The sequence below is a fragment of the Delphinapterus leucas genome, chromosome 19 (assembly GCF_059928025.1).
Source record: "Delphinapterus leucas isolate spDelLeu-1000000601 "Yukka" chromosome 19, BTC_Dleu_Yukka2, whole genome shotgun sequence".
Classification (NCBI taxonomy): domain Eukaryota; kingdom Metazoa; phylum Chordata; class Mammalia; order Artiodactyla; family Monodontidae; genus Delphinapterus; species Delphinapterus leucas.
The window spans coordinates 11,860,353-11,886,991 of NC_143147.1; the positions used below are offsets into that span (position 1 = coordinate 11,860,353).

Below are 26,639 nucleotides of genomic sequence, written 5' to 3' on the forward strand. Positions count from 1 at the left end.
TCTTCACTTTGGCAGACAAACGGAATAAAACCTGCCTTTGGGGGAAGGAGTGAAGCACTGCCACACCCAGCGGCAGGGACGTCCTACCAGGTACCCCGAGGGCCCGCCTGGTCACGTGACTGCGGCGGGTCCCTCGGAGGCGAAGGGTCTGCGCGGCGAGGCTGGACCAGCCATGCGCGCCGTGCAGTCTGCGCTGTGGAGCCCAACGCGGCCGGCGGGAGAAAGGGCGACCTCGGCAGTCCTGGGCTCCCCAGAATATCTCGGGCAACGCCTCCATATACCTTTTCTTCTCTTGCGGACCCCGCTCCATCTCCGGCCTGGCTGTCCCGGGGCTGCAGCTCCAGCACCGTGCGAAAGAGCTTCTCCGAAGTCTGGGTCAGGAAGCCGATCTCCGCGTTCGGATGGAGGCCGTAGAGATGCGGCGACTCTGGGGGCAGCTCGGCGTCGATGTACTAAAAAGTCAAGGGCAAGCTCACTTGAAAACCAACGAGACGTGTCTCCCATCTCCCACCTGACTAGTGCTCTGCAGGGCAGTCAGTGGGCCGGAGCAGGCCTCTGACGCCGGGGCCCCTCTGGCCCTCCAGGTGGACGCCCTCCAGGGGGACGCCACTCACCGATGCTGGCCGACCTCAGCGTGCTGCCCACCTGTTAGGGCACATCCTTACACCGTCCGTTTGTGTATGCCCGGCTGGTTTTCCAGAACCTCCACATTCATGAGCTCATTCTTTTGGGGGAAGCTTAGCTGACTTTATCCATCTCCAATCTCAGCCCCTCCCACGGTGCCCTGACCTACACCTGTCCCCCCACACACAAGGAGGACTTCTCAGAGTCCCTCAGAGATACTTTTCCTGCCTGGAAATTTTACCCAGCCCTCCCTGCTTAACTTCCTTTTCTCTCCCCTCTGTTTATTTAAATCAGGGATGATAAACCTGAATGCAAACATGGGGCCATGTATGCAAAATAAATGTGTGAATCCTGGTGTAGGATGAAGTGAGCTTTACTTCTGGCAGAAAGCATTCGAATTAAAAACATTTAAAACAAGGTGTCTCCAAACACCACATCTCTGTGGTCAGTTGTGGTGGGCCATAGGCTGCCATCCCTAAAAAATCCTCCCCAGCATGTAAAGCTCACTTCCTTCTCCAAATGTTTCTGAGCACTCTGTGCCAATTCTCTCCATTACAGCGAAAAAATACCCCTCAGGTTTAGCTTTGATGATTTCTTGGTGTTGGTAACATCTGGTCTAAGTAAAAGATGGCTCACTCCTTAAAGGCAGATTTGCGTGTTTATTTTTGCATTTCTTCCAGCACCCAGAACACTCCTGGACTCCTGGTAAGCCCTATAAGCATCTCCTGACAGATTAAAGAGAGGTATGGAGAAAGGGTAACTCTACCGAAGTCATCTGGAAATGTGCAAACCATGTTATTATCATTGCCCATCACCTGCATTTGTTCCACAGACAGTAGGGGACGCTCTTGCACAACTTTCTTGGCTAAGGCCTTCAAAGCGTTTATTTTAAAAATTCTTTTATTTACTTTCAAGAGAATTATTGTTTTTAATTTCTTCTCATAGGCCCTAGTTTTTCTGGATCAAATAACTTTTATGACTTACCTTCTTAAATTTTAGGAATTAAAAATTTGTTTAAAGATTATAGTTAATGTTCCTATGACCAGTATTTCCCTTAAGTTTGGTATTCAAGAGTTCTTTTAGGGATGTTCAAAAGTCAAGCAACAAAAAAGGTTGTTTTGTTTGAATTCCTTTTTAATACATTTTCATGGTGGGGTAAATAGGCAAAGATGCACACCTTAAAAATAGCTGAAGTGGGCTTCCCTGGTGGCGCAGTGGTTGGGGGTCCGCCTGCCGATGCAGGGGACGCGGGTTCGTGCCCCGGTCCGGGAGGATCCCACGTGCCGCGGTGTGGCTGCGCCCGTGGGCCGTGGCCGCTGCGCCTGCGCGTCCGGAGCCTGTGCTCCGCGGCGGCAGAGGCCACAGCGGTGGGAGGCCCGCGTACCGCACAAAAAAAAAAAAAAAAAAAAAAAAATAGCTGAAGTAATAGTAAAATGAAAACCCAAAGTGAGAGTATGAAAAAACTCCATGAGAATGTTTTCTTGGTATGGGTACGTGTGTCTGTGTTCACAGCAACCAACAGAGAATAGGAGGGGTGAGTGATCTGCCCCCAAGAAGATATTTAGAACCACTAATATAATCTTTACCAAAAGTTGGCTAAGTTCTTACCTAAATTTTTGCTCCTAATGGTTGTGTCAATATCCTGAATGAAAATAATCAGATAAATGCCCGAGATGTTGTTTGTAGAAAAGAGCACCAAATAGAATGATGGAGCTAAACATCAAGAATAAAAAGATCTCTAAAAGTTCAACTTTATCACTAATTTGAGTCTAGAAATCCTATAGTAGCTCTCAAGTTGAACAGGCTGAGAGCCACGCTGGATGTGACCTCGGCTCTCTAAGCTGGGCTTCCCTGGCCCTGCATGTACATCTCCAGTCCTTTGGGGAGAGACCCAGGTCCCTACCTGGTGGTAAGCATTGTAGTCCATGTTGCCTGGGAGGGGGAACCCTGGGGCCAGGGACAGCTCTCCTTCCAGCATTTCTGGTTTGATGAATTCCTCCAGGTAGGTCCTGCAGAGTCTCCTGTCCCACTCATCAGTGATATGGCCTCCGTACATGATCTCACCAAAGAGATAGCGCAAGTCATCATAGGGGACCTGAGAGACGGGAAGGAAAGGAAGATCTCCATGCAGGCCTTGGGATGGCCCAATGTGTGGACAGAGCGTGAGCCACAAGATAGGGTGGTTCTTGAGATTAGGAACAATGTCTTATTCATCCAAGCTCCCCTGGTGCCCAGCGGGGTCGGGCACACGTGGGAGTTCATTAAACGCTGGAGGAATTACATCAAAGAGTGAGAAGAGGGCTTCCCTAGTGGCGCAGTGGTTGGGAGTCCGCCTGCCGATGCAGGGGACATGGGTTCGTGCCCCGGTCCGGGAAGATCCCACGTGCGGAGCGGCTGGGCCCGTGAGCCATGGCCGCTGGACCTGCGCGTCCGGAGCCTGTGCTCCGCAGCGGGAGAGGCCACAGCAGTGAGAGGCCCGCGTACCGCAAAAAAAAAAAAAAAAAAAAAAAAAAGAGTGAGAAGAGGTAAGACGCCAGCACTCTTGCACACATGCCTTCCCTTTTTCACAGTCATTAACTGTGCCAGTGAAGTCAGTCTCTACCTATGGGTCCTTTAATCATGCCAGTGTCGAACGGAGGAAAGCGAGGGCATGGGTACTTTTCCCATTTCCTGCCATGAATTAGCATATTAATTAATCGTCTCCTTGGAAAGTTCAAAGTGAATGAAATACAGCACACAAGTTCATGGGTGTTAGAGACAGGGGTGGAAGCCACCTGGAGAAAGCCGCGTGGCCGCGGCAGGTGAAGGGTTGGTGTGCTGTGTGGTGGGCTTCCCAGGACCCTGGAACCGGAGGCAGAGGCACTGTTTCTGGGCTGGCTTCATTGTCCCCCAAGGGATGCTGTGTTTGGTCCATGAACCAGAAGAGCCTTATGGCGTACACATGCCCTTAACTGGAAGAGCGTGGATTGTTAGTGTGTTTTGTAGGATGGAGACGTCAGACAGAGGAGAAGGGAGGCGAGGTGTGGCCAGAGTTTAGCTTCTTTAACTTCCGCAAGACCGTGCTCACGCCAGGAGCTGCGTGCACCACGAGAAGGTCTGCCTTGGCGAGTTAAATTGGGAGTTCGTATCAGGTGAGTGTGGGGTCTCTTCCTGCCATCACCACCCCCGGCAACACTGGGAGCGCACAGGGTGGTCTGGGGGGCCCTGAGACTGACACCAGTGGGTGGCTCACACCAGGCGTGAGGCACTAACTGGGCTTCCTGAGCTTTCTTGGGCCCCCCCACCCACCATGGTACTCACTCCTCAGCCTCACACTGGCCCTGGGGTTGCCCCTGTGGTAAACTTGCACTTGCTCACTCCCCTTGGGGAGGGTGTAGACCTGCCCCAGTGAGCACGCCCCTTTCTGGCCGTGCTGATGCCACATCATCCTTCTCAGAGGTGCCCTCCCGAGCCACTCCGCGCCGCTGGAAACTTTACCTTCACGTTGGCCTCCAGGAAGTTGTAGAGCACGTTCACAGAGATGGTGAGGTCCCCAGTGTTGAAGGGGTAGGAGCGATTCCACCCCTGGGGCCCAAACTTTCTTCTTTCTGCCACCACGGCGTGAAAGTAACAAAGCGCAAAGAGGATGCTCTTAAACTCTGTCTCCCGGGAACACAACTCCAGGGTGTCCTGAAAGGAAATGTTGCTCGGTGTTAGCACAGAGCTGCCGTGATGCAGGGCAGGCCATGGTGTGGGTTAGGATGGCAGGGCTGCTGTGTTCCCGTGAGGGTTTGAGCTCCAGCAGGACCGTGGGTTGCTCTGTGGACAGGCATGGAATCGCGTTTGAGGGGACCTTGCAGAGGGGCTGGGTTTTAGTCTAGAATCAGAGCTAAGGTTTAGATTCAGCTTATAACGGGGTTTGGTTTACAGTTCAAATTCACACACATGGATGTGCTAATGAGGTTCCCAAACACAGCTAACGGAAAAAGGGGTAGTGGCCAGGGGAGCATCGTGTTTGTCCTGTTAATGGCACTTTGCGCTGGGAGGTGGGAGGGGACTCCCACAGCATCATCTCTGATTTCCCTCCTTCCTGCCATGTTTTTCTTGCCCATCATGGAATCTTAGTAGGTGTAATTACTGCCTGTGTGACTGAAGAATCCACGGCTCATCTGCTGGGGGAGCTGCGGGAAGTGTGGGGGGTGGGAGTCGGAGCCACAAGAGGCTGAGGGGTGCCGTGCCCTGCCCTTCCCATCCTAATGCCTCCTCTGAAGCAGAGCAGTGGTGATCGGACATGTGGCTGCAGAAGCAAGACCTCCTAGGGGTCCCGACTGCAAAGCATAAGGCGGGAGAGGTGGCATGGCTCATGAAGAGAGGATGAAAGACGGGACAGATGGAAGAAAAGAGGAGCAAGAGAGAGTCCAGAGGGAGTCAGTGGAATTGCGCTTAGATTTTAAGGGGGATGGTGATGATGGTGGGGAGGGGAAAACCTGCATTTTGAAGGGCCGTTAGGACAAGAGCCCTGGATTCTTTGGAATTAAGCATGTCCTCTGAGTGAGCTCCTCTCTGTTCAGGAAGGAGCAAGATGTGGCAGGTAGAGCCCACAAGAGGCACTTTGAAAGCTCACACGAACTGGACTGAGTTCAGCCTTGGCATTTCTTCTAAGAAGTGGCCCTTAGACGTCGCTTACCTGGGGAGGAGGAGAGCGGAGGCGGCGGGAGAGGTTAAGCTTCCGGGAGGTCTGATTTTTTCCATGGAGAACCCGTGACACAGTCTCCCTGCCTTTCTGGATATGTGGGGGTCACTCTGGTGCCTTGGTTGGGTACCATACTTGCCTTGAAGGTACGGATGTGAAAGGTCAGAGGTGGGACAGAGGGCAAAGTCGCTGCCTCGTGCAAGCAAGAAGGTAATAGCTGCTTTTTGGGCAGCGCTGCTCTCTGCAGACATGTAGGGTGTTTCCTGTGTTACCTCTGATATGTGGAAAATCGAGTCCTGCTGAAAAATGCCTTTAGGCAGACAGACACGAAGCCACACTTGCTGAAGCTGGTTGACAGTGTATACTCACATGAAGGTCAGAGAGAAATGATCACCCCCGAATGGCACAGGGGTCAGGGAAGCAGTGATAAAAAGAGCTCAGTTCTGCAATTTGTCCCATAAATGGCTGAACTAGGGCTGTGAAGGCACAGAGTGAGTCACAGGCGTATGAGCCAGGCCACGGTTCCAGGGCACTTGTAAATGCAGAAGGAAACCATTAAAACTCTTGTGAACAATGAATCCACTCATAAAGCTATCCCTCTTCCTCAGAATGAGTGACTGAAGACGGCTATAAGTGGCCCAAACACCAACAGTTGTGGAAGGGATGTTCCAGGAAAAGCCAGCCTCTCTTGGGATATATTTCCCAGTTGTTTGATAACCAAGACTGTCAGACTAGCCTAGGCTTGCAGGGGGTTAAGCCCAAGGGCGAGGGCCCATGGGGAGGCAGAGCAGATGAAGCCGGGTGTAGCTGTAGATGATACCCCCCCCCCGAGGCAGAGTTTTATAATATTAATTATTAGAAGCTATTCCATGTGAGGCAGCTTGCTGCTCCCTTCCCTGGCTCTGTCCAAGAGCCTCAGGGCAGGAGAGCTGGGGATTCCCTACCACTGTACCCGAAAAGATTCTTCCACTGAATCGTACTGAGACATGATTCGCATACCACACGTCTCATCTAGTTAAGGTATACGCTTCCACGGTTTTAGCATATTCACAGGGCCGTGTGGTCGTCACCACAGTCTAGTTTTAGACTATTTGATCACCCTGAAAGGAAACCACGTGCACATTCACTGTCACTCTCCACTCCCCACTTTCCCAGCCCCGGGCCATCCCTAGTCTGCTTTCTGTCTCTACAGATCTGCCTGTCCTAGACATTCCAGATGAACAGGGTCATACAACATGAGAACTTTTGTGTCCGGCTGCTTTGATTTATTTAGCATAATGTTTTCAAGGTTTACCCATGTTATAGCATGTACCAGTGCTTTGTTTTTATTGCCAGATACCATTCCAGTGTATAGATTCACCATCTTCTGTTTATCCACCCATCGGTTGAGCTATGGTCCCAATGCCTTTTCAGGGCAGAAATGTCTTTGCTTAGAACCAGCTACAACCTCCTGTAAAGAAGTCTGTAGATTTCAAAGTTAAGAATGTCTATTTCCCCTACATGGAATATAAAATCTAGAAAACTGAGCAGTTTTAACCTCTGGTACAGAGTACCTAGAAGTCAAGACCTATTTAGGAAAAAATAAAAAAAGAGAAAAGAAAATGCCCCCGGACAAAAAAGCACCTTGCCTTCTGCACCGTGTTGCAATGGGAAGGTATTCTGTAGGGAAAATAGCAAACTAAGATATCTGAGGTCTCCTGGTAATGCTCCCCTGCTCTCTACTCCAGATTATGTGGGAGTTTTGGAGCTGGGTTGGAAAGGTGAGTGCAAGAGGAGGGGGCTGGATAAGTTTCGCTTCTCAGATCCCGGGGAAGCTTCCCTGCAAGTTGGCCTTTGGGCTGCTGCTACGAGGGTATCAGACAGTCAGTGCAATCTCGCGAGACTCGGCTGCCACGTGGTCTTCATCTCATGTTAATGTCAGTCCCAAAGGGCTGCTGCTCCTGCTGCTTTATTCTGGGCTCGCTAGAATGGCTGTCCTGCTGGACGGCCTGTTTCAGCCGACCTAGATGACCTATCTGGGGCTTGCAGTGAGCTTGAGCACGGGTTCCGTGAAGCTAGAGACCCGCTGGTGTTACGACAGGATGATGTCGGGGAGGACCCATCCTAGAACCCTGCCCTTGGACTCCACCAAGGCCAGAGTGGGAGATGGACGTTAAGTGGGCCCCGTGGCCCCCATCCTCCTGGTGTTCACACCTTTGCATACTCCCGTTCCCAGAAGGGTGGGACTCCCCAAAGAAGAAGCGACCAGAAAGGATGCATTCCTGAGAAGATGCAAGAGGCCTGGGCTGCAGACTTGGCAAGCGCTACTTTATATACGGGTACGTAAAGCGGTACTTTATATACCCATGGGCCTGGCCTTGGCTTTAAATAAATACTCCACTACATGAGCCTTGGAGTTCCCAGTAACAGAGATTCCAGTCATGTAGTAGCCTGCGTTTGAACCCTATGCCTGGATAGTCCAAGTCTCACTAGCACAGTGTTCTCCAAGTCGACTGTTGGATAGAATCCCCTGGAGGGCTAGTTAGCGTGCAGAGGCCTGGGCCCCACCCCAGAGTGTGTGATTCACTTGGTCTAGGGTGGAGCCTGAGAATTTGCATTCCCGTCAAGTGCCCAGGTGATGCTGATGCTGCTGGTCTGGAGGCCACGCTTTGTGAGTCTAACACGCGGTTACATTCCAGTCCAGACCCCCACCGTCGGCTGCCTGGGTTACCTGAACCCTTGATGCTCAAGATGCAGACGTCATCCGAACACGAGTGTCAGCCCCCTGCTTGAAGACGGTGTGTTTAGCTAGTAAGTGTGTGACCAGTGCGCCATATCAATTAGATTTACAGCACTCTGTCCTTCTCCATCTTGGAGTATTCAGTTAGCCTGTAGGTGTGCAGAAAGCTCCCCTACACCTCTTGCCAAAGAAACACCCTAAGCTTGGCTCCCCCAGGTGTATCTGGGAATTGAGGGCTGCACTCGGCGGGCACTGGCTGGAGGTCACTTGCAGAGGGGACACATTTCGCCCACGCCGGGCACTGCTCCAGTCGGTCCCCCACCCCACCCCAGCTGTGTGCAACTCTCCCACCCAGGGAATCTGCTCTTCGTGAGGCGGGGCACTCTTCTCCCCTCCCTCCCGGGGCCCCCTACCTGAGTGAAGTTGTCCAGGGCCTTGTGCAGGTTGGCGTGCATGCCCGTGGGAGGCTCGTTGGTGATCTTAACGGAGTTCTCCAGGATGCCCTGGGGGATGATGTGGCCCTCAGTGGAGGGCGCGGGCTCCGCACTGATGAAGACCCTGAACTCTGGGTGCCTGTTCTCACTGTGCTCCTCCAGCTTCTTCTCCAGGGTACTGAGCCACTTGGCCACCAGGTGGATGTTCTGGTGGGAAGGAAGGACCCCTTGATTACAGGCATCTGCTTAAACAGTTATCAGGAAGGCGGCTTGAGGAGGGACCTGGCCTTACTTTCAAACAAATCACATCCCAGCATGAGTCTTGGGATTCCCAGTAATGGGGACCCCTTGTATCCTGCAATTCAATCCTTTCCCTCGGTGTCCTAAGTCTCTCTAGCACAAGGATCTCAAACTTGACCAGGCATCGGGATCCCCTGGAGGGCTTGCTGAAACAAAGATTCTCGGGCCTCATCCCAGAGTGGGTGATGCAGGTGGTCCAGGGTAGGGCCTGAGGGCTCGCATTTCTACCAAGTTCTTGGGTGATGCCGCAGCTGCTGCTGGTCTGGGGGCCACACTTCAAGGGTCTAATGTGTGGTTACATTCCAAATCCGGATCCCCATATCTGACACCTGGATTTTTTTGAGCCTTTGATCAAAAGTGGGGCCCATGGATCAGCAATGTTGGCCTTACCTGGAAGCCAGTTAGAAATGCAGACTCAGACTTACTGAATTAGTGGATTTTAATAAGATCCTCCAGTGATTTGTATGCATGTTAAGACTTGAAAAGCACTGATTTAAACTCCTTCTAGCTAGCTTTCCTTCCTCCCCTGCCCCTCTTGAAACCATTCTGCTAATTGTTGCCAAACTTATCTTCCTAAAACACACTGAGACACTGCTGCTCCCAGACAGGGAAAGCTCCTACTACAAGCCCAAGCTCCTCTGTCTGGTCTTTGAGCCCTTCTCCTCCCCCAACAAAATCCCTTTCTGTCTGTCTGTCTGTGTAAAACGACATTTATTTCTTAGCACTACCTTGCAGCATGCACTTTTCACTCTAGCAAGGATAGTCACTTTGCTTCATTGCAATCTGTTTCATTGTGATGGAGAGATAAAAGCTCCTTGATACATATTTGAGGAAGCCTGCTTGCAGAGCCTTAAATACACAGATCGGCACAGAGCACAGTGCTTGGGCCACAGCAATCTGGTCTCTGAGTGCTACTTTCTCTTCCATGAAAAGAGAAATAACAATAATATTTTCCATACTTATTACCCAGGGTTGCTGGAAATAACCAAAGGTAATGGATTTGAAAGGGCTTTGTATACTGTGAAATGCTATGCAAGAGTTCGTAGCGATTGCTGAAATGAAACTCTGTGAAATGAAAGCATTCAGTTGTCATCACTCTGTGGGAGCGGAGAGTCTGCTGGCTGCCTGGAGAGCCAGGGCTCGATGAGCCAGGCAGCACCCCCCGCCCGCAGTGAGAAACTCTGCCACTGCTTCAGGAATCCCCGCGTCTGAGTTTCATCCTGGAGGTCTCTCAGAAACCACATCAGGGCAGCCAGTAGGTACCAGGGGGAGGAAACGTTCTCTGCTCACTGTCTGGGGGGCTGGGTTCCTGAAGGTGCTAGTGCCCAGAAGGGGGTCTCTTTGGCAAATGAGCCTGAGACAGTCGGGGAGGTCACATCCTCCCAGCACCGAGCTGATCCAGTGGGAGGAAGCAGGAACCCCACTGTCATTCTCTTTTCTCCTTAGATTCCCACCGTTTCTGGAAAAGCATCCCAGGGAATAGCAGATCCCTCTGCTGCTAGGCTCCAAATAAATAATGGGATAATTAAGGATGAAAACCCGACAACAACAAGTGTACAGTGAGTCATCAGGAGACACAGGAAGTTCTCGGTAATCAAAGCCAGATGGGAGGGGAGGGACTGGCTTTTCCATGTGTCCTTCCTTCACTGATTTCTTCATTGATTCTTTTACCCCATGGGCTTTGGCTGAGTGTCTACTGTGTTCACGGTAGTGTGCTGGGTGCCAGAGGTAAATAAGGAATGTCTCTTTCCCCAAGAAAATGCAGCGAAGGACACAGCCATAGCGAAAGTGGTTTCCACGTAGCCATGGGTGCCCTCGCAGAGGTGGCTGCGGGAGAAGAGAGGAGTCAGCCACTCGCTCTGCGCCCAACAGCCCCAGGATCCATGCAAGCTGCGGAAACGGGAACAAGAGGACAGGCCGTGATTCGGGAGGGGTAGCCTTTACTTCTTGTACATGTTTAGTGAAACATGTACAAGAAGTGCTGTAGGTATTCCTATAACGGTAGGTGTTCCAGATTCCCGACCCCAGCATGAACTCTCAGTGAAGAGGCTCGGTCCTGGTTATATGTGTGATGTTCTAGTCACGCATGTAATGAAGAGCCTGTAACACGTGACACATGGAAAGGCAGAGCAGAGAAGAGCTCCATGGAACGCCTGGGAAGAGGTCAGCAGCCGCCACTGGATTCAGCCTCGAGCTGAACGCCGGCCTCCTGAGCATGCAGCGCTGTGAGAACAGGCCTCCTTCGGGACGGGGGTGCCATTGAAACCAGAGGGAGTGGGGGGAGAGGGAGGGTATTGAGGGTGGGGTGAGGAGCAGAACACACGGACTGGAAGGCGAAGCCTGGGAAGTCAGGGACGAGGGCACGGAAGGAAAGGTGGCCCAGGGACTGCAGGGGTTGACCCAGGGACGGGGTCAAGAGTGACCCCAGCAGGGCAGAGGGGCCGTACCTGCAAAAGAACCCAGTGACCTTTCTTGGCAGCCAGGTCCAGCACAGCCTCAGCCACTACCTCCTGTCCTTGGCCCAAAGACACGTTGTGAAAGTTCTGGTTGTTGAAGGTATATCCGAGTTTTTTACCTAAAAGGGGCAGGGAGTGGTCATTATTGCCTCTAATGCCATTGAGTGCTCACGAGGAAACGCGCACCTCCGCGCGGCTCCCCCATCGCAGGCTGCGGGAAGCCGTGCACCCCAACCTCACACACGGACCACCTTCCTTCATGGGGCAGGGTTGCTGCATCTTCCAGCTTTTTTTTGCCAAAGAGAAGGAAGCACTTGTCTAGACAAAATGCTTCACCCCTCCCTCCTCACTTAGTCCCCGCCAACTAAAAACTGGCACTTGCCATCTGCCTGTACAAGGATTAAGTCACTCGCTACTGTAGCCGCTGACCTTCAGCACCCTATGAAAGGAGTTCAGGGTGGAGACCAGGAATGAGGCCCTCTGTGCTCTGGGAGGAACTGGCAGAACAGGTCTTCAGAGAGTTAGGGATTCTCAGGAGAAGATGTTACGAGCCCAGCTCTTACGTGTCCTCATATCTAGAAAAGCACTCCAGTCCTCCACGGTGACGTCTGCTCTTCTGCAAACACGTGTGCCTGACTGCATGCCCCCCCTCACCAAAACCACATGCGCACTGACCTCCGAGTTGCTGTCTCCCGGGCTACAGTCCTCATTTTGCCCCCAAGAAAACTTAACTCACAACTCTCACATCGTGCTTTTTTTTTCAGTTGACATCCCAAAGAGTGGGCACATGTGCCACTGCCTTTCTATGCAGACTCCACTTGAAGAGCAGGCATTGGGCCACCATCCTAGAGAGTGAAAGGCTCGAAGAGTAGCAAGCGTGTGGGCGTGGCCAGGTCTAACGTGCTTTGCCCCCTGAATATATTAATAATAATATACATTTTCCCTGGAAGCTTACCGGGAGGCGAGGCCAAGAGGGGCAGGACTCGGGTAGTTCGGCTTCCTGTACTTTATGCCATATGAACCTCCTCCCTGTTATTCCCACCACATAGAACCTTTACCCTCGTCACTTTGCACGAATTAGAGTGAAGAGAGGCAAGAGGCCAGCCAAGAAGGGGCTTGGCTGCGTAGGTGTGAATGCTTGTATCTCACTGTCGGGAATGGAGTAAGGGAACGGCCACGCAAACGCACATGTCACAGCTGGGTCACTGGAGCAAGGCTGATGCTTAAGAGTTGCTCTGCGAGCCCAAGAAAGACTTCACACAAAGAAATAACCTTAATATAGGCAGCCAATGCTGCTTGGACACCAGCTATTCACCCAACCCAATAAAGTTTGGAGGGCTTCCCTGGTGGCGCAGTGGTTGAGAATCTGCCTGCCAATGCAGGGGACACAGGTTCGAGCCCTGGTCTGGGAAGATCCCACATGCCACGGAGCAACTAGGCCCGTGAGCCACAACTACTGAGCCTGCGCGTCTGGAGCTTGTGCACCGCAACAAGAGAGGCCACGACAGTGAGAGGCCCGCGCACCGCGATGAAGAGTGGCCCCTGCTTGCTGCAACTAGAGAAAGCCCTCGCACAGAAACGAAGACCCAACACAGCCATAAATAAATAAAAAATAATAATAAAGTTTAGAGAAATTACATAATATTCTTTAGACAAAAGGATCAAAAAATGTGTAATACCATGAAGGAATCGTCGAGCAATTTTTCCAAGAAGGTGAGATGCACAAGAGAAAAGAGGAGAAATTTAAAAGAGAAAAAGAATAAAAGTCTGTACTTAACAAATTTAGTTTCAGGGGAACTAAAATTGAAGTTGCAGTTTGATACTTGTGCAAGAAAATTTAAAGAACACTGTCAATATTGGATGTGTCTTTAAAGCACTAAAACAAAACTATAGTGTGTTCTTTAACTGTACAAGACCAAACAAGATGATGACTTTTTGTAGTGAGGAATAGTTATTACAGATTCAACTGAGATGAACCCAAGAAATACCCTTATTAAACTCTATAAATCCTAGCTGGCCATAGATTTGCTGTCAGCTTTAGAGCCAAGACTATGAACAACTTATTCCAGAGAAAAAGAACAGGATAAAGATGCTGGGATTATTAGATAGCCTCGGTGACATTTCTGCTCACAAAGACCCTACTTCTCTTCTTTGTTCACAGACAAAGGGTACAGGAAAAGAGGGCTTAACGAAAGATTAGTTCAAATTCCATGTGCTACGGCTTCCATGCCCCCCCCCCCCAACCCCGCCTTCAGCTCCTCTGTCCCTTTCAGATCTTCCTTCCAGTACCCCTATGGTGGTGTCACCAGGAGCCAGGCCGCACTGTGAGCCTCCCTGAGCATCCTGGTGGCCGTCCCTCCACGAGCTCCAGTCTGAGGACGCTACAGCGTCCGTGGCCCTCCGCCTAGCTCACATACCCTGGGGCTGGGAGGAAGGGGAACATCCTTCTAGTCTTGTCTTGTTACTTGCAGGCTATTTCTTCTCCACTCTTGTATGAGAAACCTTTCATGCGCTCTCTCTTTTTTTTTTTAATTTAATTTATATTTATTTATTTTAACATCTTTATTGGAGTATAATTGCTTTACAATGGTGTGTTAGTTTCTGCTTTATAACAAAGTGAATCAGTTACACATATACATATGTTCCCATATCTCTTTCCTCTTGTGTCCCCCTCCCTCCCACCCTCCCTATCCTACCCCTCTAGGTGGTCACAAAGCACCGAGCTGATCTCCCTGTGCTATGCAGCTACTTCCCACTAGCTATCTGTTTTGGTTGTTTTTTTTTTTTGCGGTACGCGGGCCTCTCACTGTTGTGGCCTCTCCCGTTGCGGAGCACAGGCTCCGGACGCGCAGACTCAGCAGCCATGGCTCATGGGCCCAGCCGCTCCGTAGCACGTGGGATCTTCCTGGACCGGGGCACGAACCCGCGTCCCCTGCATCGGCAGGCGGACTCTCAACCACTGTGCCACCAGGGAAGCCCTAGCTATCTGTTTTACATCTGGTAGTGTATATATGTCCATGCCACTCTCTCACTTTGTCACAGCTTACCCTTCCCCCTCCCCATATCCTCAAGTCCATTCTCTAGTAGGTCTGTGTCTTTATTCCCATCTTGCCCCTAGGTTCTTCATGACCTTTTTTTTTTGCTTGTTTTTTAGATTCCATATATGTGTGTTAGCATACGGTGAGATATCATCTCACACGGGTCAGAATGGCCATCATCAAAAAATCTACAAACAATAAATGCTGGAGAGGGTGTGGAGAAGATGGAACCCTCTTGTACTGTTGGTGGGAATGTAAATTGATACAGCCACTATGGAGATCAGTACGGAGGTTCCTTAAAAAACTAAAAGTAGAACTACCATACGACCCAGCAATCCCACTACTGGGCATATACCCTGAGAAAACCATAATTCAAAAAGAGTCACGTACCACAATGTTCATTGTAGCTCTATTTACAATAGCCAGGACATAGAAGCAACCTAAGTGTCCATCCACAGATGAATGGATAAAGAAGATGTGGCACATGTATACAATGGAATATTACTCAGACATAAAAAGAAACGAAATTGAGTTATTTGTAGTGAGGTGGATGGACCCAGAGTCTGTCACACGGAGTGAAGTAAGTCAGAAAGAGTAAAACAAATACCGTATGCTAACACATGTGCTCTCTTCTAAAGCACATGCTATTGGCTACATTGCCTACTAACTTTTATGTTTTCTGCCTTCTATCAACTTCCTAGCAAGAGTCACTTTTATTAGGGGTTTTGGAACTTGGTTTAAAATATTCCATATTTTCTGTCTCATCATTATCTTGGTGAGCTTTAATGCCACTATGGATGACTCAGCCAACACCCAGCCTCATGCTTCCTCATCTTCAAAGAATTTCTTTCCATTTCTGTTTCCCATTCCCAGTGGCTGCAGCGAGGCCTTGATTATCCCTGCAAACTCTCCCACATCTGACACATCATTCTTTCATTTTTACTCACAACTCGAACTTCCTACTGTCCAGATTGCTCACTCTCTTACTCCTCCTTGCATATTATTCTATATCAGCAAAACGTCCAGCCCATTGGCTCCTCTGTTTTTTCTAACCTTCATCTTTACCTCCCTCTTATTTTAAGATGGACCCAATAATCCTTCATTTGAGCCATGATCTTATAAAATTCTTCACTCCATTGCCCATTCTACGTCTGCATCCCCCAACTTCTGTAAAACCACAACCCTGTACAAGTCTATGCGTTAATACAAGAGAAAAAATAACACACTGAGTGAACTGGTGCCACCACAAGCTGATGATCCTCAGTCTTGTGAGACTGTCTGGTAATCTTTCACGTCCAGAAGTTGGCTATGTTGTCCACCCCCTCTTCCCTTAAACTTCCTAATGGCTGCCCCGCTTCTTATGCTCAGTACTTTGCTTCACTCTTTACTGCTCCCTCTGCCCGACAAAACATCTGCCATCCGGTAGAACACCTTCCATTTACTGCCATTGTATGTGCCTCTGCGCACATCCCTGTTCCATCCCCATCCCTGCACAGCCCCCTCTCAGTGGAAGGGGTGTCCCCCGTCCCCAGCACATGAACAGATGGGTGAGTGTCCCTCCACACAGAAACTACACTCTTCCAGTCTTGAAGCTGCTCTGTACAGACTGTACTTGCTCCATCCTAGCCAACTTCAACTGACGCTTAAGAGAAAGAGAATGGAGTCAGGAACAATGAAAAAGAGGCTCTCAGCAAAGTGTTGATAATCTAGCTGCAAAGACACCGAATTGAAAACTGTTTCCTTGAACACACCTGGTAGTAGGCTGACAAAAATCTAAAGGAACTCCTCCTCTGACCAGCACATTGGAAAGAGGGAGAGGAGGCAGTGGAAGGCCCAAGTGGTAGATAAACGGAAACATTTTGTCAATGCCAGGAATTGGACAAAGGAGGATGGAGACCAAGCAAGATCATGCAAGAGTCAAGTCAAAGAAGGACCAGAGAAGGTGCCTTGTAAGGGTGGAAAGGGGAGGTCCTCTGTTGGGAGGGCCGAGGACGATACTGTGCTTTGAAAGGATGTGACAAAAGGATGTAAAGGAAGGAGCAAACCGAGCTGCCTCAAAGAATAGACGCGTCATCATCGTCATTTTAATGCCGTACAATGCTACTGTACTTTTAATGTTTCAAAGCCTTTTCGCATCTGAGATTTCATTCTTATCTTCACAGTAACCCTGGGAGGAAGGTATTGGGGGTGATTGGAAATGATGGGTGATTGCTTTTAGATGAAGCAAAAGCAAAAATAATCATGCAAATAAGGAAGTGTGGCTCATTCAGGAAGAAGGTGATGAGAAGAGAGAGAAGGTAAAGGATTAATCTGCAAACGCAAGAAGGAACGCTGTGCGGGTGGGTGGAAGTGGGTTCATGTTAAAACATAGGCCAAGGAAAGTGGATGGAATTCTGTCCTCCTCCTTCTTCAAAATTGTTGAGGAAGGAAAATCTTGGAGGAGACCAAGAGGCATAAAACTGCCAGAAAAGCTTAGATTCTTTAAAAAAAATTTTTAATTAAAAAAATTTTATTTTATATTGGAGTATAGTTGATTTACAATGTTGTGTTAGTTTCAGGTGTACAGCAAAGTGATTCAGTTATACATATACATATACCTATTGTTTTTCAGATTCTTAGAAAAGCACAGATTCTTAACCAAGTGTCAATGGATGAGCTTCAGAAGCTTAGAGAACTCCAAAAATCATATATAGTATTTTGTCTGTCTGTGGGTTCATGCATTTCGGGAGAAGGGCTGGAGTGAGGATGGGGGAACAAAATCTTTCATCTGCCAAGCTTTGTCTGCGTCTACATGGAGTAAAACAGTGTCTGATGGAGTCTGATGCACAGACTCTGCCCAAGCACAGAGACAGTGAGCTTCCTGAATAAGCGGGGGCCTAGGGGACATAGGGGAAAGTGAGTCAGTTATGTGGATTCCAAACCTGAGAATAGGAGTCCATCAGGCAGAATGATTAGATCCAAGATGTGGAGCACATGTCACCAGGGTATATGTTCTAAATGGGTGCATGAGAAAACGAATCAAACCATCCAGAACGCAGAGGGGGAGGAAGAGAGAGAGAAAGAGGCACAGGTGCCCAGGTAACCTCTAGCTGATGGACAGCAATATTGCCTCTGGTCGGGAAATATGCGTTAAGATGAAGCCAAGGGCAGGGCTGAGGTGATTTATTCAGAGACAAATAACCAATACGGTTCAGGGACAGGTCAGCTTGCCTGAAACGACAGAAAGCTTCAAACTACATGATGGAATAATAGTTGCGGGTCAATTGGCAAAGAATAGTAGGAAATTGCTCATAAACAGGGTATATGAAAGCTTCCGAAAAGGAAAATACTGAATAAAAATGAGGAGACTAGATTTGTCATTATGAAAGGAATAAAACCTCCATGGGACAGAAGGAATACAGAATCTATGAAACAGTGAAAGTCAGGAATAACATAGCAATAACAACAGTTCTTATGCTCATTTATTCATTCGTTTGTTAATTCATTCAACCGATATTTACTGAGTACCTCTCTGTGCTAGTTACGCTTTTAGGCACTGGTAAGAAAATGATGAGCAAGATGACACGGTCCTTGACCTCCAGGGTCTTAGCGACATGCAGGCAGGCAAACGTAAGTTAAAATTGTAAAAGAAGGGTCTAATTAGAATTGTATTCAATGCTCTGAAGCAAATAATATGTATAAGGGGAAACCAAATGGTCTTGTGCAGAGGTCAGGAGAAGCTGATCCCTGCAGGATTGGCAGGCATTGGACTGACGAGCTGGGGAGAAGTATTTCAGGTAAAAGGAATTGCTTGAGAAAACGCCCTGGGCCGGGAGGGCTCATGATGGAGAACCTAAAAGAGCCATGTGGCCAGAGAAGTGTGAGTTTGAGGGAATGTAAGATCCAAGGCTGGACAGAAAGGCCAGGCCATGCAGGTCACAGAGACCACGTTTATAGTACTGGACATTACCTTGAGAACTGTGGGGAACCACTAGAGTGATTTAAGTGGGAGAATGATAACAATCAGACCTGAGATTCAGCAAGATGAGTCTGGCTGTAAGAGCAGCAAAAATTGCAGGTGGGGGAGGAGAACCGGGATAAGTTGAGGCTATTGTGATAGTCCAGTGAGAGATGTGGTGACTCAGAGGAGGGAGACACAATGAAACAACTAGACTCATTTGAAACACATTTAGAAGGTAGAAGCAATAGGACTAGATGTGGTAGGTAGTGGAGGAGGGGTCTAGGGTGACTGATTCCCAGGTTTCCGGCATGAGCAACTTGCTGAATGGTGGTGATATTTACCAAAAATGATAGAATAAAATTTCCAGAGATAAAGAGAGGTGTGACTCTCCCACTTGAAAAGGCAGGCTGAGTGCTGAGCAGGTGAATGAAAAACACCCGTACCTAACTCAGCTCATGAAATGTCAGAACACACGGTAGAAAGATGATCCTAAAGTTTCCAGGGAATAAAAATAGGGCACCAACAAAGAAACAAGGGAAGAATAGCACCCTACTAGCATATGGCCTCCTATGAATAAAACTGAATTCTAGGAGACAACTGAGCACTGTGGACACATTCTGAGTAAAAATCATTTTGGACCTAGCAGACCTATTTAAAGAGTATGTGGGCAAAACTGGTCTTTTTAGACACCCAAAGATTCAGAAATTTTACTTCCCATGATTTTTTCCTGATGACTTATGCTACCAAATCTAGGATGAAGCCAATTGGTTGGCAGTAATGGGAGCTAAATTCTTATTTTTCATACCAGGGAATAAATAGATACTGAAATTTGATAAATTCAGAAATAGTGATATAAATTATTAGTAGGAAATAGAGAAACAATTGTCAGAAGGAATAAATTCAGAAATAGGCAAAACCCCAGTGTCTGGGAAGGGGGACTGGGTGTGGGAAGGGCTGGAGCTGAGAACTATTGCTTTTCATTTTAAATTCCTTATTATAGGTATTTTAAAAATATGTTACTTGAACTTTTTAGGAGATTACAAAAATATACATTAAATTAGTGAATAAGATAATTCTCTTCCTTATACAGAACTCATCTATTCTTTAGAGCCAAACACCAGGCTCTAAATCTACACCAGGTGTAGATTCCTTTCATGGAGGTGCATTACCTGGTCTGGATTCTCATCCATAAAGACCTGGCTCTGTAAAAACCTGCTGAGGCCTTATTTAACTTTGCAACATGTGTAGTTTTGCTAGCTTTTTCTTTCCCCCTTGGCCGCGCCACGAGGCTTGAAGGATCTTAGTTCCCTGACCAGGGACAGAACCAGGGGCCACGGCAGTGAAAGTGTGGAGTCCTAAGCACGGGACTGCCAGGGAACACCCTAGTTTTGCTAGTTTTATAGTTTTGATTAGTCATCCATTTGTTCATCCCTTTATTTAACTTATATTTTTAAAATGTATTTATTTTGGGCTTTTCTGGTGGTGCGGTGGTTGAGAGTCTGCCTGCCGATGCAGGGGACACGGGTTCGTGCCTCGGTCCGGGAAGATCCCACATGCCGCGGAGCGGCTAGGCCCGTGAGCCATGGCCGCTGAGCCTGCGCGTCCGGAGCCTGTGCTCCGTAACGGGAGAGGCCACAACAGTGAGAGGCCCACGTACCGCAAAAAAACAAAAACAAAAACGAAATGTATTTATTTTCTTTTATTTATTTATTTTTGCTTGCGTTGGGTCTTCGTTGCTGTGCGTGGGCTTTCTCTAGTTGCACGAGCTGGGGCTACTCTTCGTTGAGGTGTGCGGGTTTCTCATTGCGGTGGCTTCTCTTGTTGTGGAGCACGGGCTCTAGGTGCGCAGGCTTCAGTAGTTGTGGCACGTGGGCTCAGTAGTTGTGGCTCATGAGATCTAGAGTGCAGTCTCAGTAGTTGTGGTACACGGGCTTAGTTGCTCCGTGGCATGTGGGATTTTCCCGGACCAGGGATGGAACCCGTGTCCCCTGCATTGGCAGGCGGATTCTTAACCACTGTGCCACCAGGGAAGTCCTATTTAATGTATTTATTTACTGAGTGCCTAGCACGTGAAAATACAGAGATAGGAACTTGAATACTACCTTGAAAAGGACATCTATTCCCAGAGCTCTCACTCTCACATAAAGATACCGTAGTAGTCACTAGACAATTACAATGTGATATATAGATAGAAGGGTGCTCTAAGAGCACATGGGGAGGGGTACCCAGCACCTTGGAAATCAAGTAGGGCTTCCTGGAGGTGGTGACATTGAAACTGGTATCTGAAGGATGAGTAGAAGGTAGCCTGGTGAAGGGGATGCCAGAGGGGGGACAGAATGTTTGGGAGAATGGAATGGCTTCCATGTAGAGTGAAAAAGAGGGGAGTAGGGACATGTAGGCAGAATAAGGAGTGCCCAAAGGTGCCCATGTTCTAAATCCCAGAATCTGTGAATATATGTGACTTTACAGGCAAAAGAGACTCTGCAGATGTGGTTAAAGGCCTCCAGATGGGGAGATTATCCTGGGTTATCTGAGTGGGTCTGGTATAGTCATAGGGGTCCTTATGAGAGAAAGTGGGAGACAGTAAGCCCCATGTATGATTTCTGACCTCCAGAACTGTAAAATAATAGTTAGTGTTATTTTAAGCCTCTAAGTTTGTGATAATTTGTTACAGCAGCAACAGGAAACTAATAACGGAAAATAGGCTGGAGAGATAGGGAGGGACTGGAGGACGAAGCTCCCTGTAAGCCATGTTAAGGTGTTTGGACTTCATCCTGAGGGCACTAGGAGCCTGTAAAAGGACTGTACTTGTTTTTCAGAATAACTGCTCCAGCCACAGGAAGGGGAATGGGTGGGTGGGTGGTGGGACAAGGTCTCCTCATGAACCTGCTACCTTACATCCCAGAGCAGTCCTCCCTCTGTTCATGACCCCCTGGGGTTGGTTCAGCAATTACCCTGATTTCTGTATGGTTAGCAAATACCAAGCACTGCAAAATGAACCTTGAATCAGGAAAAGAGAAGCTGACAGACGCAGAGTGACAGTGCATGGGGCTGGTGCAGCCTTGGCTCCATAATGAGGTCTTCTTACCTTGATTTTCCACATCCTTCAGTGGGTCCACCCCTGGAGACAGGATAAAAAACATGGGAGTGGCTGGTCCCAATTCTTCAAAAGAGGCTGCAAAGTCCAGTGCTCTTCCCACCACATATTTGCTTCCTAACTTCTCCTCAATAAAATCTCTGCCAGGAATAAAAGAAGGTCCACGTGTGTATAGCAGTCACAGAATAATAACATATGAGCAACAGAGGTCTATAGACATGGAAGGATGTGCTCAAGATCACGGCTTGGCAGTTACGGAGCTAGGACCAACGCCAAGCACGACTTACTGATTAAGTCGACACTTACGTCCTTTGCTGCTGGTTGTGCACCTGCTCACCTAGATCAGGGCTCCTTCTGGATCCCCATCCAGCCAGGCCACCACTGACTCCTCTGTGGAGCTGGGATGTCCTGTTACATCACCACCACCCATCAGAAGCCTGCCAGGAGCAACGCCTTCCGGAAGCTTGCAGGCAGCTAAGCCCTCCATACATTGTATCCCTGGGATCCTCCATCCCTATCCATGATTGAAGGCCCTCCAGGCTTCTAGTCCCTCACGTTCTATCATTCTCTGTGTTTCCTTTCACTTTACTCCACTTACCAATGTTCCTCTTCCTATGTCCCATTTCAGGCTAAACAAAACCTTGCAGTTGTAAGCACTTTCTGACAATCCAGCCTAACTCTTGGCCTTAAAAGCTCCCGCAAGGACACTACTTTCCCTGTGCCCTTCTCAGCTGGGCTCATTCTCAGTACTGGGAGCTGGGATCACGGTCCTGCTCACGGATGACCATTACTTCTAAACCCTTTCCTTCCCACTCGGGTGGCTCCACTGAGGCTCGTTTGCCCTGACGGTACCGCCACGGCCCCTGCACATCCATGTCGTCCACTGCTCCTTTGGTCCCTTTACTCATTCATTCATCACTTGAACTTTGGCTCATGGACTGTCTCTCCACCAGCCTGAGTGACGTTAGCGTCCATGTGGACAATCCTCCAGATTCTTAACAATCTTCCATTCTTCCCCATGTCAGCCACCTGATTCCAAGGCCACACCCTCATCCTTGTGGTTTACTTGGGAACTTTTTCTATGTCTGAAACCATAAATGGAAACATCTCACTCTCTGACCAAAGCTTTCCATCCTTATAGTTCTTTTAGTAATTTATCATTGGTGAACTTATTCTTTACCTGTATTGGTGCCACAAATGCAGGATTTTCAGTATCTTGGCCTCCCTGGTGTTTTTTTTTCTTTCTTTCTTTTTTTATCATCCCCTTATTCTTGTAACTACAAGTCTTGTTCAATTCAGTGTAGGCTCCATGGCCTGTAACTTCCTCTTTTCTTTTTTTTTTTTAAAACAACTTTCTTGAGGTACAATCAACATACCATAAAATTCACCAATTTTTAGTATACTATTCAATAATGTTTAATACATTCACGGAATTGTAATCTTCATCATAATCCAGTTTTAGAACATTTTAAGCCTGCAATAAGATTCTCCTGCCTATTTAGAGAATTCCTATTCCTACCCTCCAGCCCCAGGCAGCTGCTAATTCGCCGTCTCTGTAGGCTGCCTGGCCTGTGACTTCTAATCATTCTCCTGCCAGAACCACACACCTCCCTTCCCTAACTCTTATTCCACCAGGGATCCATGCTCTGAATCTACCCTAGGGCTGTTGGATGCAGCTGTAGAAAATCATCCAGTGGTGAAGGCTGGCGCCCTACAAATGCAGGATCTCACTAGGTGGGCCCTCAATGCCGCTTGGAATTCTTTGAGTTTCCCTGGTCAGCAGTCTCCCATTTTTTCACAGATCCTATTTCAGATCTTTTGCACATTCCTCAAATCTCCAACCCTGCCACCTCCCCTTTCACACAAACGCAGCGAGATCTTGCTTCCTGCTCCTCAGAGGGAGTGGAAGTCATGAGACAAAACCTTGCTCAATTTTCTGCCATGCTTTTACCACCTCTGCTGCAGTCACACCCACCTCTCTCTGTCTTTTGTAATGAAAGGGGTGCTCCTCCCGCCAAGTGTGATCTTTCCATCTGTCCTCTGGATCTCACATCTCCTGCCACATTACATGTGATCCACCTCCTTCCCAGTGCTGATACTGATGAGCACCTCTTCCCAAAGGGTCCACTTAGATATTAAGACAATACATGGCAAACACAGAGCAAGCAACGGGCCTCATGGGATTTTGGCTGTTGGTACAAAGGCTCCCATCAAGATAAACTTGTGGCCTTTGTGCTCAGCCCTGCCGGTCTGGCCACACCCATCCTGGCTTCGCCACCACCCTGTCCCTACCTCATGGCATAGGTCATCCGGTCAGGCCGCATGGCTCTCATCATGCAGAGGCGCTGCAGGCCTGTCTTGTTCTTCCACTCCTGGGGGAACTTCTCCTTCTCGGGACATTCTGATTCGACAAACTTTTTCCAGCCCTTGGCGGATCCCTCAATGTCCCGATCCAGATTACAGAATTCTTCCATTGATGAAAGTGCCTGAAAAATGTCAGGGAATCTTGCTCTGAAATGCAGTTTCTCCAGAAAGCTGTCATCTGTGTTGTGTTGGGGGTTGGCGGGGGGCAAGGCGGTATTTTAGACATAATTCTGTCTCGTTCATACTCTTTTCTGGAGTCTTGAATCTTCCCGCCCAGTAAACTCAAGGTAGAGGAAGGATTTTGATCAGCTTACCATCAGCAACCTGTCCCAATAATATGCAAGGATAGGAAATGCTCAGCTGTGGAGACCAAGCAGCACCTTCCTCGAGGGTACTGCTGGGAAGAGGGACAAGAAGGGATGCTGGGATTTTTCTGGTCCCGGAGCCCGGACACTTGAAGTCAGTGACTCTTCTCTTTCATTCCCATACTCACACTCACTCTGCCAGCAACGCCTGTCAATTCCTCCCTCAAAATGTCTCTAGAATCACTGACTTTGTGTTAATGCCAACTTTAACATTTCTCTGTGTCACCTGCTTCCCTAAGCATTAAATCCCAAGGCATAACATCTGAATCAAATCTCTTCATTTAGGGCTTCCCCCCAATCCATCCAGCTAACCAGGTGGCCCATTTCCTCCCTCCTCTGTCCACACACATCTGCCCTCAGCCCTGGAAATGTGCCAGATGATCTCCAAACTTGGTGCCTTGTTCACACTAGTTTCATCACGGGAGTGGTCCTGTTCTCTTCTCCACCAAATTCCACTCCTTTCCTTTCTTGCACTGGTCATGATTGTTTGTCAAGGTTCTACAAGTTGTTAAAGTCCAGTCCAAAATCAGTCACGTCCACCTCTCTAACCTGGAACGCACAGCCCTCCTACCCTTCTTTTGTGGACCACTTGGAACTACTCACAGAGTTGGTAATTTCCAAAATTTACAAACAGCTCATGCAGCTCAATAACAAAAAAACAAACAACCCAATCCAAAAATGGGCAGAAGACCTAAATAGACATTTCTCCAAAGAAGATATACAGACTGCCAACAAACACATAAAAGAATGCTCAACATCATTAATCATTAGAGAAATGCAAATCAAAACTACAATGAGATATCATCTCACACCAGTCAGAATGGCCATGATCAAAAAATCTAGAAACAATAAATGCTGGAGGGGGTGTGGAGAAAAGGGAACACTCCTGCACTGCTGGTGGGAATGTGAATTGGTACAGCCACTATGGAGAACAGTATGGAGGTTCCTTAAAAAACTACAAATAGAACTACCATATGACCCAGCAATCCCACTCCTGGGCATATACCCTGAGAAAACCATAATTCAAAAAGGGTCATGTACCACAATGTTCATTGCAGCTCTATTTACAAGAGCCCGGAGATGGAAACAACCTAAGTGCCCATCATCGGATAAATGGATAAAGAAGATGTGGCACATATATACAATGGAATATTACTCAGCCATACAAAGAAACGAAACTGAGCTATTTGTAATGAGGTGGATAGACCTAGAGTCTGTCATACAGCGTGAAGTAAGTCAGAAAGAGAAAGACAAATACCATATGCTAACACATATCATGAAGAACCTAGGGGTAAGACAGGAATAAAGACACAGACCTACTAGAGAACAGACTTGAGGATATGGGGAGGGGGAAGGGTGAGCTGTGACAGAGCGAGAGAGAGGCATGGACATATACACACTACCAAACATAAAATAGATAGCTAGCGGGAAGCAGCTGCATAGCACAGGGAGATCAGCTCGGTGCTTTGTGACTGCCTGGAGGAGTGGGATAGGGAGGGTGGGAGGGAGGGAGACGCAAGAGGGAAGAGATATGGGAACATACGTATATGTATAACTGATTCACTCTGTTATAAAGCAGAAACCAACACACCATTGTAAAGCAATTATACCCCAATAAAGATGTTTAAAAAAAGGATATGTGACTGCTGATCACTTTAAAGCCATACCCCTCCCTCTTCCTCTTCTGCTCCACTCCAGGACAAGCTGACAGGTAAGCCTGGGTGCTCCCTCCTTTGGTGCCGAAGGGAAGTTGTATCGTGCAAGCCCCGCCCCACTCCCCAACGACCAGAACACCCGCAAGACACCTCCTTTCCGGGCTCTCTCAAGCCGATTTCAGACTGCTTGGGAGTTCCCCTGCTCTGCCCAGGAAGTCTCATTATGTGAGTAATAAACTCTTTCATGCCTTCTAGTTATGCGCAAGGCGTCATCAGTCTGGACATGGGAACCACATTTTGGGTGGGGTCCATCCTGTTTCTTCAGAGTGCTCACGTAAACGTTACTCACTTAGGCGGTCGCTTACCTGCAGCCTTTCTGTGGTCACTCAACTCCACTTGTGTGTTCGATCTCTCTAATGAGATTAAAAGCTAGACTGTCTCCAAAGCACCTACTGCAGTGCCATGAATTTTAAGGAATCCTCCATTCTCGTTATGTGAAATCATTCATTCATTTGATATTTATTGGATGCCTGCTACATGCCAGGTACTTGGGAATACAAATGTGAACCAAAAAAATACACTTGCCTTCAGGGAGCTTACAATCCTAAGAGAAAGAGACGAGGGAGGCCTTAGTAGGGATGTAGAATTCTGCTGGGCAGAGAGAGAGGTAGAGGGAAGGGCAGGGCATTTCATGGGGAAGGATCCACAGAGTCCAAGTCTGGAGTGGGGAGGGTGTGGGGCATGGTAGAAGGCAGTGTGACTGTGGAGGACGGGTCTACAGGTGACAAGGGGGAGGTCAGGCTGGAGAAGGACACGTGCACTTGACCAGGGCTCGCCCAGCCTCTTCTCCCGTGTGGAGGAACACATGTCCAGTCCTTAAGTGCCCTTTCACGTGGGCTCTGTGGTTTCCTAATTTCACCCTTAGCATGCAGAGCAGGGAACACACCAGTCATTGTGCTGAGAAGTGGTGTGGAG

At 48.5% G+C, this 26,639-nt stretch overlaps 1 protein-coding gene across 1 annotated transcript in view; it reads right to left on the bottom strand.

Moving 5' to 3' along the window:
- Positions 1-26,639, bottom strand: part of DNAH9 (dynein axonemal heavy chain 9) — a 301,023-nt gene that overhangs the window by 16,748 nt on the left and 257,636 nt on the right. Inside the window, exons 60-66 of the mRNA XM_022595902.3 lie at positions 23,573-23,766; positions 21,272-21,420; positions 11,197-11,324; positions 8,429-8,656; positions 4,102-4,293; positions 2,528-2,719; positions 282-452 (exon numbers count right to left, since the gene is read on the bottom strand). Of these exons, the coding sequence (XP_022451610.3) occupies positions 282-452; positions 2,528-2,719; positions 4,102-4,293; positions 8,429-8,656; positions 11,197-11,324; positions 21,272-21,420; positions 23,573-23,766 (1,254 nt within the window). The remainder of the gene's footprint in view (positions 1-281; positions 453-2,527; positions 2,720-4,101; positions 4,294-8,428; positions 8,657-11,196; positions 11,325-21,271; positions 21,421-23,572; positions 23,767-26,639) is intronic.